Genomic DNA, 15,606 nt, shown 5'->3' with positions numbered 1-15,606 from the left:
TTCTATCACCTCACAGCTTCTCATTTCACCCACCCACTTTCCCTCTCACCTATCACCTGCCAGCTTGTACTCCTCCCTCTCCTCTCACCTTCCTAGTCTGGCTTCTTCCCCCTTCCTTTCCAGTCCTGCTGAAGGGTCTTGGCCAAAACCATCAACAGCTTATTCCTCTGACCTGCTGAGTTTCTCCACCACTTTGTGTGTGTTACTCATGTTACAGTGGAATACTTGAGAAGGGCAACGAAGCTGTGTCCTGGGTGCCTTCAGAACTGGTTCATATGAAAGCATGGAGTTACTCTCAGATATCATCCAGCTCTCCAAAAGCCCCATTCAGACTCCTCCAAGAACTTGCACTCAAGTTTCATTAGACTCCTTCTGAGATCTCAGCAGAATTTCTGTTACAGCACAGGAGGAAACCCTTTAGTCATTGCAACAATGCTGGCTTCTTGCAAAGCCATCCCATTCCCCTTTGGGCACAGCACTCCTCAATCAGAACTTGATTTGTTAATGGAAACAGCTCCTGCCTATTGACCCTGGGTTGAGGAAGTACAGAGAGTAATTTATTCAGATCATTACACTGAGGAACCAAAGAGAGAACAGGATATCATAGAGCTAATATTGAGTGGATATGCAGGAGGCCCCAGCAGGATATCATAGAGCTCATAATGAGTGGATATGCAGGAGGCAGTAGCAGGATATAGAGCTAATATTGAGTGGATATGCAAGAGGCCCCAGCAGGATATCATAGAGCTCATAATGAGTGGATATGCAGGAGGCCCCAGCAGGATATAGAGCTAATATTGAGTGGATATGCAGGAGGCAGCTTGCAGTGAGCCACCAAACTCCAGTGCTATCTCATACTGTATCTACTGAGAAAGGATTAAAGACTCATCAGGGTAGAAACTGTAATCAAAGTTTAAGGTAAATTTATTATCTAAGTACATACTGTATTTGTCACCATTAACAACCCTGAGATTCATTTTCTTGCAGGCGTATTCAAAATAGCCAAAATAGAATCAATGAAAGACCGCACCAACTTGGGTGTTGAAGAACACTTAAAAGTGAGTCCATAGGTTGTGGGAACATTTCAATGATGGGGCAAGTAAAGGGGAGTAAAGTTATCCCTTTTAATTCGAGACCTGATGTTTGAGGGGTAATTACTGTTCCTGAACCCGGTGGTGTGAGTTCTGAGGCTCCTGTGCCACCTTCCTGAAGGCAGCAGTGAGAAGAGAGCATGACCTGGGTGAAGGGGATCCCTGATGATGGATGCTGCTTTCCTATGACAGTGTTTTGTGTAGATGTTCTCAGTGGTAGGGAGGGCTTTACCCATGATGAACTGGGCTGTATCCACTACTTTTTGTGGGATTTTCCATTCAAGGGCTTTGGTGTTTCCATGCCAGACTGTGATGCAGCCATTTAGAATGATCTCCACAGTACATCAGTAGGAATTTGTGAGCTTCTTTGGTGACATACCAAGTCTCCTCAAACTCCTAATGAAATATAGTCGCTGTCGTGCCTTCTTTGTAAATGCATCAATATATTGGTTCCAGGATAGATCCTCAGAGATGTTGGCATCCAGGAACTTGAAACTGCTCACCCTTTCCACTTCTGATCCCTCAATAAGGACTTGCATGTGTTCCCTTGACTTCCTCTTTCTGAAGTCCACGATAGACTTTGAGGCAGCTCACTCTGCTCTTCTTGGGTACTGGTATGAATGTCGCACTTTTGAAGCAGGTGAGAACCTCTGACTGCAGCAGTAAAAGATTGAAGATGTCCTTGAACACTCCCACCGGTTGGTTGGCACAGGTATTCAGAGCCTTGCAGGTGTACCATCAGGGCCTAATGCTTTGCAAAGGTCACTTCTTGAATGATGTTCTGACATTGGCCTCCAAGACGGAGATCACAGGGTCACTAAATGCTGCAGGGATTCGCACCGGTGTAGTTTTACTCTCCCTATCAAAGTGTGCATAACAGGTAATAAGTTCATCTGGGACTGAAACGTTACAGCCATTCATAATGTTCAGTTTCACTGTGTAGGAAGTAATGGCCTCACAGCTGATGTACATGCGTTTTTGTGTCTAACCTCAATCAGAATTGTTTGTTCTCCCTTAAAATAGCATTTCATAGGTCATACCTGTACTACTTGTATATTTTTGGGTCACTGGTCCTGAATGCCACGGATCTAGCCTCAACAGACTACAAACCTATTGGTTCATCCGTGGCTTTTGGCTTAGGTATGTCCCGTATGTTCTCAAAAGGCACACAGTCATCCACACAGTTCTTGATGAAGTCAGTGACAACTGTGGTGTATTCATGGAGACTCAAGATGACTCCCTGAATATTGTCCAGTCCACCGACTCAAAGCAGTCCTGTAAGAGCTTCTATGCCTCCTTTGACCATACCTTCTTGGTACTCGGCACTGGTGCTGTGGTCTCTGCCTATATGCTGGTAGAAGTACAGCCCGGTGGTCTTATTTTCCAAACTGTGGGTGTGAGATGGCACATTCTTGATGGTAGTGATCAAGTTTGTTGGTTCCTGTAGTTCTACAGGTAATATGTTGTTTATAGTTGTTCAGAGGCTTCTTCAAGTTTGCCTAGCTGAAATCTCCCACAGTGATAGGGGAGGAGTCGGTACACAGTTTCATGCCTGATGAGATTGCCATGTATGAAAATCCCAAGAGATCACCAAGTTTCCGAGATATTCGAAGTACCCTGCCTGGCATCAACAATCACCCCATGGTTAAAATCACGTAGGTAGAGTTTGAAGGTTTCCTGACACAATATGTGGATAAGCCTACAAGAGGAGAGAAAGAGATGTACCCCAGGCTACTGTGGGAGGCGAGGGAGGAGATTGCTGAGCCTCTGGCAATGATTTTTGCATCATCAATGGGGACGGGGAGGTTCCGGAGAATTGGAGGGTTGCGGAATTTTATTCAAGAAAGGGATAGCCCAGGAAATTATAGACCAGTGAGTCTTACTTCAGTGGTTGGTAAGTTGATGGAAAAGATCCTGATTTATGAACATTTGGAGAGGGATATTATGATTAGGAACAGTCAGCATGGCCTTGACAGAGGCAGGTCATACCTTACGAGCCTGATTGAATTTTTTGAGGAGGTGACTTAACTGGCTGATTAAGGTAGAGCAGTAGATTTCAGCAAGGTATTTGATCCATGCAAAGCTTATTGAGAAAGTGAGGAGGCATAGGATCCAAGGAGATATTGCTTTGTGGATCCAGAAATGGCTTGCCCACAGAAGGCAGAGTGGTTATAGACGGGTCATGTACTCATCAAGGTCGGTGATCAGTGGTGTGCCTCAGGGATCTGTTCTGGGACTCTCTACTCTTTGTGATTTTCATAAATGACCTGGATGAGGAAGTGGAGGGATCGGTTAGTAAATTTGCTGATGGCACAAAGGTTGGGGTGTTGTGGATAGTGTGGAGGGCTGTCAGAGTTTACAGCAGGACATCGATAGGATGCAAAACTGGGCTGAGAAGTGGCAGATGGAGTTCAACCCAGATAAGTGTGAGGTGGTTCATTTTGGTAGGTCAAATATGATGGCAGAATATGGTATTAATGGTAAGACTCTTGGTAGCGTAGAGGATCAGAGGGATCTTGGGGTCTGAGTCCATAGGACACTCAAAGTTTAACTCTGTGGTTAAAAAGGCATACAGTGCATTGGCCTTCATCAACTGTGGAATTGAGTTTAAGAGCCAAGAGGTAATGTTGCAGCTATATAGGACCCTGGTCAGACCCACTTGGAGTACCGTACTCAATTCTGGTCGCCTCACTACAGGAAGAATGTGGAAACTATAGAGAGGGTGCAGAGGAGATTTACAAGGATGTCACCTGGATTGGGGAGCATGCCTTAACGAGAATAGATTGAGTGAACTTGGCCTTTTCTCCTTGGAGCGACGTCCAGAGTGTCAAAGAATCAAAGGTTAACAATAACTTAAGGAACTTGATTTGGAGGATGCTGGAACGATGTTTATCAGTCAGTGTGTCAACTACCAGGAGTTGCCCTGTTAAAATAGTTAAAATAAGAGGTTAGCCATTCAGAACGAAGATGAGAAGAAATGTCTTCAACTGAGGATGGTAAATGTTTGGAACTCACTCCCAAAGAGAGCTGCAAGTACTCAGTTATCAAATATATCCAAGGGAGATATTTTTACATCCTAAGGGAATAGAGGGATATGGGGTTAGTTTAGAGAAGTGAAATTAATAATAATAATATAAATAATTTATTTGTAGTGCACTTTTTCAAATAGACAATGTTGTTCAAAATGCTTGCAATGGGATAAAGAGCAAACCTGAAAATAAAGGATAAAAAAATGTTAGTTAAAAGCAAGGTTAAGTAAATAGGCTTTGAAGTGTCAGCTGAGTCTGCATCCCCCATAGTTTTAGGTATAGAATTCCACAGTTTAAGAGTGTCGTTCAGAAAAGCTGACCTACCAGTTACCTTTAGAGGGAGATTAAGGTACAAAATTAGTCATCACCTTATTGAGTAGCTGAATGGCCTTCGGCTGCCTCTGTTTGTGCTCTTCGCAGGGTTCTTCTGTTTCTCCATCAGTGCCATCAGAATCAGCGAAGGCTTGTCAAATTCTCAAAGATGTGATTTAATGAAAAATGCATTGAATAACCTAACGCTTAAATCCTACCAGAACCTACCTTGAGTCTCCTCCACTTCCCCTGCCACTTACCAGCAAGCCCAACCCTTCACCATACTCCTCTCAGCACGATTGTTGAATAAACTGTCATTGAAAAACACTGAACCTTTGAGCACTGAGAGAACTTTCTGGGTTTTGGAGAGGGCAAAAAAAATTGGGTGATTATTGGGGAAAATAATGTTTCAACCTCCCATAATGTTTTCCCATGAACTGCCTTTTAAAAAAAGCCAAAATAGTATAATGTTAGCTAATTTGCGGTTGGTCCCACAGCACAGCTTCAATTCTGCTGTGTGGAGGGTTAATGTCCTTCCTGTCAATACCTCCATTTCTCCAGGGTGCCCCACTTTCCACCCTCATTTGAAAAATGTGCAGATGGGTAAATTAATGGGTCACTCTAGGTAGATCCTAGTGTGTAGGTGAGTGGCCAGACCTGGGAATGTGGGGGAGAATAAAAGGCATTAGGGTAGGATTAGTCTAAAAATGGGTGCTTGATGGATGATGCAGGTTCGGTGGGCCAAAGGGCCTGTTTCTATGCTTTATCTCTCTATGATTTTATATCTATTCACTCTGAGACCTTGACAATTCTGTGATCTTAGTCCAACCCCAAGACTACATCAGCTCTCACCCAGACTTAATCCGATGCCTCAGGTATCAAGTTCCCCAAGATCTCAATTGAACCCTTAACTGTTGATTCCAAACCTTCTTAAACAGCTCTCTTAAATGGATTATTGCACTGGCTCAGACCTTTCATAGTTTAACCCACCTTTGTCTGGAGGTGTTGCTGAAGGAAACAGACTGGTGGGGCCCAGCATAGTGCTTCTCTTCCCCCTTCAGAACTGATGATCTCAATATTGGAACTGCTTTGACAGCTGGCTGAATCAGCCTGCCTCTGACATTGACAGAAACAAGAAAACATATTGACAAGTCATATGTGCTGAACTGTTCTGAGGGTCCAACTGTCCCTTTTCCCCTTGCAGTTCTGCCCTCTCCAAGGTTCAAGGTCAAGATTCAAGTTCAATTACCACATGACTGTTGAAAGATACAGTGAAATGTGTTGGTCGCGTTAACAGCCAACATACCCATGGTAAAGAAGCAACCAAGAAGTGTCACCTTTCATACTGGCACTAACATTGCATGCCACAGTGCTCAGCAGACCAACAGAGAATACAACAATGGCAAGATAAGACCCATTCCTCTCTCCCATCCAACCCAACTGCATAGACAATCCTCCAATACCAGGACAGGCTGTCTCCAGCCAGTGAAGGAGGTTATCTTAGATTACAACAGGATCTAGAGGAACTAAGTAAGTGGGCCAAGAGCAAACACGAAGAAATCTGCAGATGCTGGAAATTCAAACAACACACACAAAATGCTGGTGAAACACAGCAGGGCAGGCAGCATCTATAAGGAGAAGCGCTGTCGATGTTTCGGGCCGAGACCCTTCGTCAGGAAAGTGACCCAAGTGGGCCAAGAAATGGGAGATGGAATTTTAACTTCCAAGTGTGAGATGTTGTATACTGGTAAGATAAATCAGGACTTGCACAGTAATTTGCAGGGACCTGGAGAGTTCTGTATAACAGAGATACTAGTGGGTATGGGTACAAGTAGATTGGGGGAGGGTGAAGGAGGCATGTGGTATACTCGCCTTCATTGGATGGGAAATTGAGTGCAACAGTTGGAACATGGTGTTGCAACTATGCAACCATTGATATCGCACTTGGAGTATTCTGTGTAGTTCTGCTCACCTAACTGGAGGTCTTGAGTTATGAGGAGATAATGGATTAACTAGAATGTTGTCTCCCTGGAGTTTTGGCTGCTAAGGGGTGACTTTATTGGAGCTATACAATCGGCCCTCCTTACCCGTGGGGGATTGGTTCTGGGATTCCCCCCCCCACGGATACCAAAATACACGGATACTCAAGTCGGTGGACTTTAGGACCCAGCGGAACACCAGAGCTTATTTAACCTGTCTCAGTGCGGTAGACTTTAGGGCCCAGCAGAGCTCGGGACCTGCCGCCTGCAGTGTTTCTCTTCCGGAAAACGATCACAATTGAAAATAAAGTAGAAATAATAAAGCGATCGGAAAGAGGTGAAACACCATCGGTCATTGGAAAAGCATTAGGCTACAATCGGGATAAAGTGAGAATAATGGAGCATGTGAAGGCCCTGCCCTGATGAAAGCTACAAATATTACTAAGCAACGCAGTGATTTAATTATTGAAATACATACATTTCTTAACTGTTTTACATGCATGGAAAGGTAAAATATATGCTATGTACTAAGACAAACATTTGACTAACTGATGCTAAATAATATCAGATGTACCTGTTCCAACTTAGAGAACATCCGTTTTTTTTTATTCCCTATCTGCGGTAACCTATGCATATCCTCCCATATACCTCAAATCATCTCTAGGTTACTTATAATACCAAATACTATGTAAATAGTTATTATACTGTATTGTTTCGGGAATAATGACAAGAAAAAAAGTCTATACATGTTCAAACAACGAGCGCTGGAGAGAGAACTTCTGAGCTTTCCCGATCCATGGTTGGTTGAATCCACGCATGCGGAACCCGCGGATAAGGAGGGCCGACTGTCTAAAATCATGAGGGACATAGATAAGGAAAATGGTCACTATCTTTTCCCTGGGGTAGTGCGGTCTAAAACCAGAAGGCATAGATTTAAGGTGAAAGGGGAAACTTAAAGGAAGTGGATGGACAGGTTTTACCCATAGAAGGGTGATGGGTATGAGGAGCCACCTGAGAAGGTGGTAGGTGGGGAAAATTACAGCATATAAAATACATTTTGACATGTACATGGATAGGCAAGGTTTTGAGGGCAAACAGAGGTAAATGGGACTAGCTAAGATAGATACCTTGGTCAGTAAGTACAAACTGGATCAAATGGCCTGTTTCCCTACTGAGCAACTCTATGATTCAGTTTTCCTTGGCACACTGAAAGTGTGGCACACCCACCCTGGCAGATTCTGGATGAAAACAGAATAAATTACTACAGATAGATCTGTATAAAAGAGGGAGGTACAGCAAATTAATGGGGTCAATTACAGCGCTTGTCTGAATGGATATCTGTCTGATATGTTTAGATGGATACATACCCACGTACCCAGTGCTTTCGAGAAGCAATACGGATCCTCAGGTATCTTCTCTCAACTCTCTGAGAAATCAGCTGGAGGTACAGTAAATATATTGTGGGGTGATGCATGATGTGGCTTGGATTGGGTCTCTGAATAATTCAGACTTGGAAGATATGATTCAAGGATGGGTGTTTGATAGACCTGGTTCGGGATAAGTCTACGAGAGATCTGGTTAGAGACAGGTCTTTGGGTGATCTGGTTTGGGATCAGTGTTTTGGTGCTCTGACTAGGAATGAGAATTTAGGACTTCTGGTTTGAAATGGGAGTTTGTGAGATCTAGTTCAAGAAGTTTTTTGGGAGATCTGGTTCAGGATGGGTATTTGGGAGATCTGGTTTGGGATTTTTTTTTAGATCTGTCTCTGGGATGGGTGTTTTGAGAGTTCTGTTTGTGGGATGGGGTATTTGAGAGAACTGGTTTGGGGTGTGTATTTGGGAGACCTGGTTTAAGATGGGTACTTATGGTTAAATTTTCCTGTTTGGGAGATCTCATTAGATGTAGATCTTTGGGAGATCTGGTTTGAGATCAGTGTTCTGACTCAGAATGAGAGGTGGGAGATCTTTTCTGGGTGTTTGGAAGATCTGATTCAGGATGGGTATTTGGAAGATCTGGCTAGAGACAGGTCTTTGGCGAATCTGTTTCTGGATGTTTGGAAGATGTGGTTCAGGATGGTTTTTTGGAGGGGCTCTAGATCTGGGATGGGTATTTGTGAGTTCTGATTCAGGATGAGTGTTTGGGAGATCATTTTCTGAGATGATCCACAGCGTCTGCAGTTGTATTTTTGTGGTTTTTTGTGTATTTTCTGAGGTGTGTTTTTAGAGTTCTGGTTCTGGGCTGGGTGTTTGGGAGATCTAGTTCATGATGTCTATTTGGGAGACCTGGTTTGGGATGGGTGTTTGTGAAATCTGGTTTGGGAGGTCTTATTAGAGATGGATCTTTGGGAGATCTAGTTCAGGATGTTTGTTTTAGGGACTCTGGATCTGGATTGGATATTTGTGAGTTCTGATTCAGGGTAGGTATTTGAGCGATCTGGTTCAGGATGGGTGCTTGGGAGATCTCATTCTGGGATGAGTGTGTAACCCCCCTGGGTCACCTCAGGCTCGCTCAGCTCGTTTCGTCTAGGGGGAGCAGCCTTCGGCCCCTCCAAACTGGGTAATCAGCTGGTGTGGATGCTGTGTGATGTCCCCGCCTCACCCAAAAACAGACAGTACACCATATGCGATTAAATGAGTACAATTTATAAAGGTTACTATAACTAAGTGATTAATAACGATACAGTATATATGAAGAGAAAATTAAAGAAAAGGCGCCAAACTTATCAAAGTCCAAACCACTTCGTGCACAACCGTTGGAGCTCAATTTCTGAAGTCTTCTGGCCACCATTCGATCCCCTCCGAACTCCTCGACTCGCAGCTCAGGACCCTCCAAACTCCTCGACTCGCAGCTCAGGACCCTCCAAACTCCTCAACTCGCAGCTCAGGACCCTCCAAACTCCTCGACTCTCCAAACAGCTCAGGACCCTCCGAGTGGTCAACCAAGCACATCTAGCTTTATCCACCCCCCTCCTCGGAGAATCTCCCGGCCTCGGGGTCCGATCCTCGCCCAGCTTAGAGCATTGCGTCCTCTCTCTCGACCCCCTCGCGCCGATCTGCCCAAAAGCCCGTCAACAAAAGCTTACAGACTCAGAAGAAAGAACATTAATCCCCATTTGGTTTACAAAGGAATACCATTCTCGTTATCAGTAAATTAGCATTCCTGCTAGTTAACAAAAAAGAAGAAACCCTCTTTACAAGTGTTTGGGATATCTAGTTCTAGGATGGGTCTTTGGGAGATTTGGTTCCGGGTGGGTCTTTGGGAGAACTGGTTCAGTGTGGGTGTTTGGGAGATCTAGTTCAGGATGAGTTTTTAGGAGATCTGTTCAATATGTCAACGCAAAGTACACTGCAGATGCTATGGTCAAATCAACGCGTACAAACAAGTTGGAGGAACACAGCAGGTCGGGCAGCATCCGTGGAAATGAGCAGTCAACATTTCGGGCCGAGACCCTTTTTCAGGACTGAAGAAGGATGGGACAGGGACCCTATAAAGAAGGTGGGGGGAGGGGGAAGGTGCTAGGTGAAAAACCAATCAGAGGAAAGATCAAGGGGTGGGGGAGGGGATAGGCAGGAAAGGTGAAGAAGGAATGTAAGGGGGAAGCACTATGGGTAGTAGAAGAAGGCAGAATCATGAGAGAAGTGATAGGCAGCTGGAAGAGGGGGCACAGTGAAAGTGGGATGGGGGAAGGGAGAGGGAGGGAATTACTGGAAGTTGGAGAATTCGATGTTCATACCAAGGGGCTGCAGACTACCCAGATGGTGTTGCTCCTCCAACCTGAGTTTGGCCTCATCATGGCAGTAGAGGAGGCCATGTATGGACATATCCAAATGGGAATGTGAAGCAGAGTTGAAGTGGGTGGCAACCGGGAGACCCTGTCCGTTGTGACGGACGGAGCATAGGCGCTCGATGAAGCGGTCCCCCAATCTGTGTTGGGTCTCGCCAATGTAGAGGAGGCCGCACCGGGAGCTCCGGATGCCCCAACAGACTCACGTGAAGTGTTGCCTCACCTGGAAGGACTGTTTGGGGCCCTAAATAGGAGGTGTAACACTTCTGCTTGCAGGGATAAGTACCAGGTAGGAGATCCATGGGGATGGACGTGTGGACCAGGCAGTCACGGAGGGAACGATCCCTGCAAAAAGCAGAGAGGGAAAGATGTGCTAAGTGGTGGGGTCCTGTTAAAGGTGGCGGAAGTTGCGGAGGATAATATGTTGGATCCGGAGGCTGGTGGGGTGGTAGGTGAGGACAAGAGGAACACGGTCAATATATCTTTTGGGAGATCTGGTTCAGGATGGGCCTTTGAGAGAGCTGGTTCTGGATGAGTGCTTGGAGGATCCTCTATGCTCTCAGAGAACTGGATCGCCTCAATGGCTCTGTGTCTGTGCAATCACAACTTGTCTGTTGTCTGTCTGAGTTTGACACCTTTTATTCCCTTTCCCCTTGAACAGGTCGGCAAGCTGAACTCCATAGTGGAGCCGTATTGCTCTGAAAGGAGAGAAGAACAGTCACCAAAACTCGCCAGCTCTCTTTCCAACCTCTCTCCAGTGCGACTACAGCCTCTGTTCTTTCCAGAACTGACTTCACCCTGTTCGCCAGTGAGATCTCAGCCAGCAGCCGCCCCTGCAACCCAAAGTCCAGCCACTCCAGCCATCTGCTGTCAGCCACTAACGTCTCCCGAAGCAGCCAGTCCCGTCACCGCGCAGTCACCGGTGAAATCCCAGCCGGTCCCCACCATCCTAACGTCCACCCCCATAGCTGAGCCGGGCAGAGACAAGAAGAGCAGTGCAACGAGCCCAGTGCCAGGGGGAGAGAAGCCGGCTGCAAAGGACCCTGTGGGCGAATTCTGGCTGAGGAGCTCGGAGATGAGGAAGAGTCTCAGAGTCGGTGCTCCGGAGCGAACCAGCGGTTCAGAGACCAGCTTCACACTGTCCACCACAGGATCTGCCTCTCCCCAGTCCTTCACGCCAGAGGAGCTGTTCGAGGAACACCCGGCCAGTTCTCCTCCACCCTCCGGGGCACCAAGCATACCTTCAGTTGAGGAGCAGGTAGTGCCATCCCTCACCCCGAGCCCCTCCGCAGTGATAGAGCCAAAGAGTTCATTCAGCGGCCAGAGGGACTTGACCAGCACCTCCGGCCTGGGCCTGAACGGGAGCTTGAGCAACACCAGGACAGCCGCCAGTGAGAGCCTCAACAACTCGGACACCATGCTGACCCCTCCCTCCAGCCCACCTCCCCCACCCCCTGCCAACGAAGAACCAGCCACCCTACGCCGGAGGAAGCCCCGTGACACAAAGAAGCGTCCAGCTGAGCAGGGCCTCGCCCAGGAGTCGCCAGGCCAGCGAGCGTCCAGCCCTGCGCCGGGGAGTGTCCGGAAGTCACTGGCAGAGAGCATTGATGAGATCCCATTTGCAGATGACGTAGAGGACACCTACGATGAGAGGACACCCGATGCCAGCCTCCAGGAGCGGTTTTACCCTCTCGGGCAGGAGAGACCAGCCAGGCTGCATCCAGTCCAAAGCGTGAAGGTCGGGGAGGCTGTGCCCACAGCTGCCAGGCGTCGGCCACTGACCGAGATCTCCCCCGAGGCCAAAGAGGTGGCCAAGGAAAGGATGAAGGCTCGGGAAAAGTCTGTCAAGAGCCAGGCCCTCCGGGATGCCATGGCGAGGGAGCTGAGGAAGATGAAAGAGATGGAGGCGGTGGAAGAAGCTTCAGCCCGCCCCCAGAGAGCTCAGGACACTGGCGCCGAGAGTGTGCTCCTCTCCCCTGCTGGGTTAATCAATGGCCACGAGCAGCAGGAGGCAGTGGTCGACAGCCTGCCCTGCCCAGTGCCGGCGCTGGACGGTAGCCACGAGGGCTCAGCGGCCTCCTCTGAGAGCTCAGGTGGCAAGACCAAGAAGAGGGCCTCCCTGTTCTCACCTCGGAAGAGCAAGAAGGAGAAGAAGTCGAAGGCCGAGAACAGCCTGACCGAAGAACTCACCAAGCCAAGGTCCATCTGGAGGTCCGTCTTCTCCAGCTACAGGAAGGACAGAAAGAAGAAGGAGGAGAAGGCTTGCCTCGGCTCGCCCTCCAACAGTAACGCCACCAACTCCGGCACCAAGCGCAGCACTGACATCCTGCGCACTGCAGTCGGTAGGAACAGTACTGGGCCCTGGTTAACAGGCCCTAGCCCTGAAACACTGCCCCCAATGTGATATCCTCACACTTCAACCTGTTCCCTCTAACTCCATTTCCCACCCTGCTGACCCAATGATTTACCCAACCACAGTACTCAGTGACACAGTTGTCAGCTGTCTTTTCCCTTCCCAGCTGCATTCTTCATTGATCTATAGTGCAGAAACACAAGAACTCGAGATTCTGCAGAACCTAGAAAGCTAGAGCAATGCACACAAATCACCGGAGGAACTCAGCAAGTCAGGCAGCATATCGAAACTGTCAATGTTTCGGGCTAAGAGTCCTGATGTAAGGTCTCATCTGTTTATTCCCCACCATTGATGTCACCTCACTTGCTGAGTTCCTCCAGCATTTAGTGTGTGTTGTGCAAAAAATAAAGACTGACTTCTGAGCTCTGCAAAACTCCACCAGAAACAGCTTAACTGTCCCTGATACCTTCTCTCACTGGGCTATCTTTGGATCTACAATCACTCTCCTTTGAACCCACATGGATATTGAATTTACTGATCAGCCAGCCGTGTGACAACTGCATCAAAAGCTTTTCAATCCTCAGTGGCTCTTCTTGTTTCCACCTTCCATAATTTCAGTTGAAGTAGTTGGACCCAACATTTCTTTAACATGCAGGTGTCCTTAACTAATCAAGAACTTCTTAATGACCCATAATACAATCTCATCTATTTTTCCAATAGTTTATTGATTATGCCCTTACTACTGACTATTTTTTCAGTCTAATCCTCCTTCACTTTTTATACAACAGTGCTGCCTTCCAGTCCTTTTTTTTGTGCACCTTTGGGGGGGAGACATATAATTCCTTTCTCAGTCACTGGGCAGCAGGTGACAGTACTAGGCTATTTCTAGGGGCACTGCAATAGAGGTAAAGGTCATATACTCCAGCTGCGGGGGTTATGTATGGAATGAGACGGGGTCTATAAACAGGTGCCTTCTGTAGGCACTATTAAATTAAGAATGTGGTAATATATGTGAGGTTTCTCTGAAAATTATTAGTTTAGGTCTGATGAGCTGGGTGAAAGAAAAGGCTTCTACTCTGGGAGCGTGGGGTATAAGACTATAAGAATGGATTTAGACCATTCATCCCATTGAGTCTGCTCCACATTTGTTTTCCTTCTCAACCCCTTTATCTTTTCTTCTCCCCGTAACCTTTGATGCCCTTACTAATCAAGAACCAGTGGACCTCTGCGTTAAATATACCCAATGACTTGCCTTCCCACAGCCGTCTGTGGCAGTGAATTCCACAGATTCACCACCCTTTGGCTAAAGAACCCTCCTCATCTCTGTTCTAAAGGAACGTCCTTGTATTCTGAGGCTGTGCTCTCTGGTCCTGGACTCTCCTGCTATTGGAAATATCCAACAAGCTGCATAGCAGTTAGTGTAACGCTTTATAGCACCTGCTGTAAAATCAGGGTTCGATCCTTGCTGTTGTCTGTGAGGAGTTTGAACGTTCTTCCCCCGTGACTGCATGGGATTCCTTTAGGTGCTTCGGATTCCTCCCACGTTCCAACGATGTTAATGTTAGTACGTTGAGGGCATGCTGTGTTGGGACCAGAAGTATGACAACATTTGCGGGCTGACCCCAGCACATCTTGAAATGTGCTGGATGTTGATGGAAACAGTACATTTCACTGTGTGTCTCAATGTACATGTGACAAATAGAGCTAATCCAGGTTCACTGTATCTAGGCCTTCCAATATTCGGTAGGTTTCAAGGAGATCCTCTGTCATTTTTCTAAAGGGAGGACACTATCACTGTCTGGTGATATGGGGTATGCATCAAGTATTGCCACTGTACTAGGGGCATGGGTTTAATGTGAGTTCCTTTAGTTTCATCCTTCTAACACTTGGTGTTCATGTCATATGTGGCCACTTTCACTCGTCAGTTTGTTTCAGTAACGTGGTTCTGGTGGTTGTTTGTTGCAGAACTCCAGCTCCGTCAACACCTCAGTTTTTCAGAAGACTCAGACCTGTCCAGTGACGATATACTCGAGAGGACCTCACAGCGCTCCAGGCGAGAGGTACCCCAGCACTGTTCTCTGTGTGTTTGGATGCTATTGGTATTGGTTTACTATTGTCAAGTGTACCAAGATACAGTGAAAAGCTTACCTCTGCAAACTGTTCATACAGATCAAATTATTACACAGAGCATTAAGCTAGAATAAGGTAAAACAGTAACAATGCAGAATAAAGTGTAACAATAACCAAAATAGTGCAGTGCATGTAGGTTGTGAGGACTATCTCATCATACAAGAGGTCCATTCAGGAGTCTGGTAATAGAGGGGTAGAAGCTGTCCTTGAGCCTGGTGGTGTGTGCATTCAGGCTGTTATATCTTCTGCCCAACGTGAGGTAGGAGAAAAGAGAACATCTGGAGTTGGTGGAGTCTTTGATTATTCTGCCTACTTTATTGAGACGGCGAGAAGTGTAGGCAAGAGTCCATAGATGGGAGGCTGGTTCCTGTGATGTGCACAGCTACACCTAAAACTCAGTGCAGCTTCCAGCAGTCGGGGTCAGAACAGTTGCCATGCCAAGCCACTGTGCACACAGACAGATTGCTTTCTGTGCTGCACGATGATAAGTATCAACATGCCGAATTTATTTAGACTTTTTAGCATGTAAAGATATTGGTGATCTTTTTTGGCCATGACATCAACAGTTGGACCAGGACAGACTGTTGGTGATGTCCACACCTACAGAGATGTGTGGCATGAATCTGCAAAGTACTTGTGGGTTATCCATCCAACTGCGTAGTCTGGGCTGATGGAACCCTGTATACATGTTATGCGTGAAAAGGTCAGTCAGGGACTTCACCCAGTAAGCCACTTGGGAAGATTGGCCAAGGCATGATTATGCTCACTCTGAGATGAGTGTTTAGGTTGGGATTGTAAATGGGATCAGGATTGTGGGTGGTGCCATGATTGGATTTGGATTAAGTTTTAGGAGTAGAGGGTTAGAGGTATATAAGCATTCAAGTTTATTTGGTTAAAGGAACCAGATTGCACAGGGTTAAACAGATCC

General features: G+C 46.6%; 1 protein-coding gene across 1 annotated transcript in view; it reads left to right on the top strand.

Annotated features, from left to right (window-relative positions):
- LOC132398382 (protein-methionine sulfoxide oxidase mical3a-like) overlaps positions 1 to 15,606 on the top strand; it is a 312,801-nt gene that overhangs the window by 249,013 nt on the left and 48,182 nt on the right. Inside the window, exons 26-28 of the mRNA XM_059977725.1 lie at positions 7,767 to 7,855; positions 10,857 to 12,537; positions 14,514 to 14,608. Of these exons, the coding sequence (XP_059833708.1) occupies positions 7,767 to 7,855; positions 10,857 to 12,537; positions 14,514 to 14,608 (1,865 nt within the window). The remainder of the gene's footprint in view (positions 1 to 7,766; positions 7,856 to 10,856; positions 12,538 to 14,513; positions 14,609 to 15,606) is intronic.

Source organism: Hypanus sabinus, chromosome 8, assembly GCF_030144855.1.
Source record: "Hypanus sabinus isolate sHypSab1 chromosome 8, sHypSab1.hap1, whole genome shotgun sequence".
Lineage (NCBI taxonomy): Eukaryota > Metazoa > Chordata > Chondrichthyes > Myliobatiformes > Dasyatidae > Hypanus > Hypanus sabinus.
This window is presented reverse-complemented; position numbering and strand designations above follow the sequence as displayed.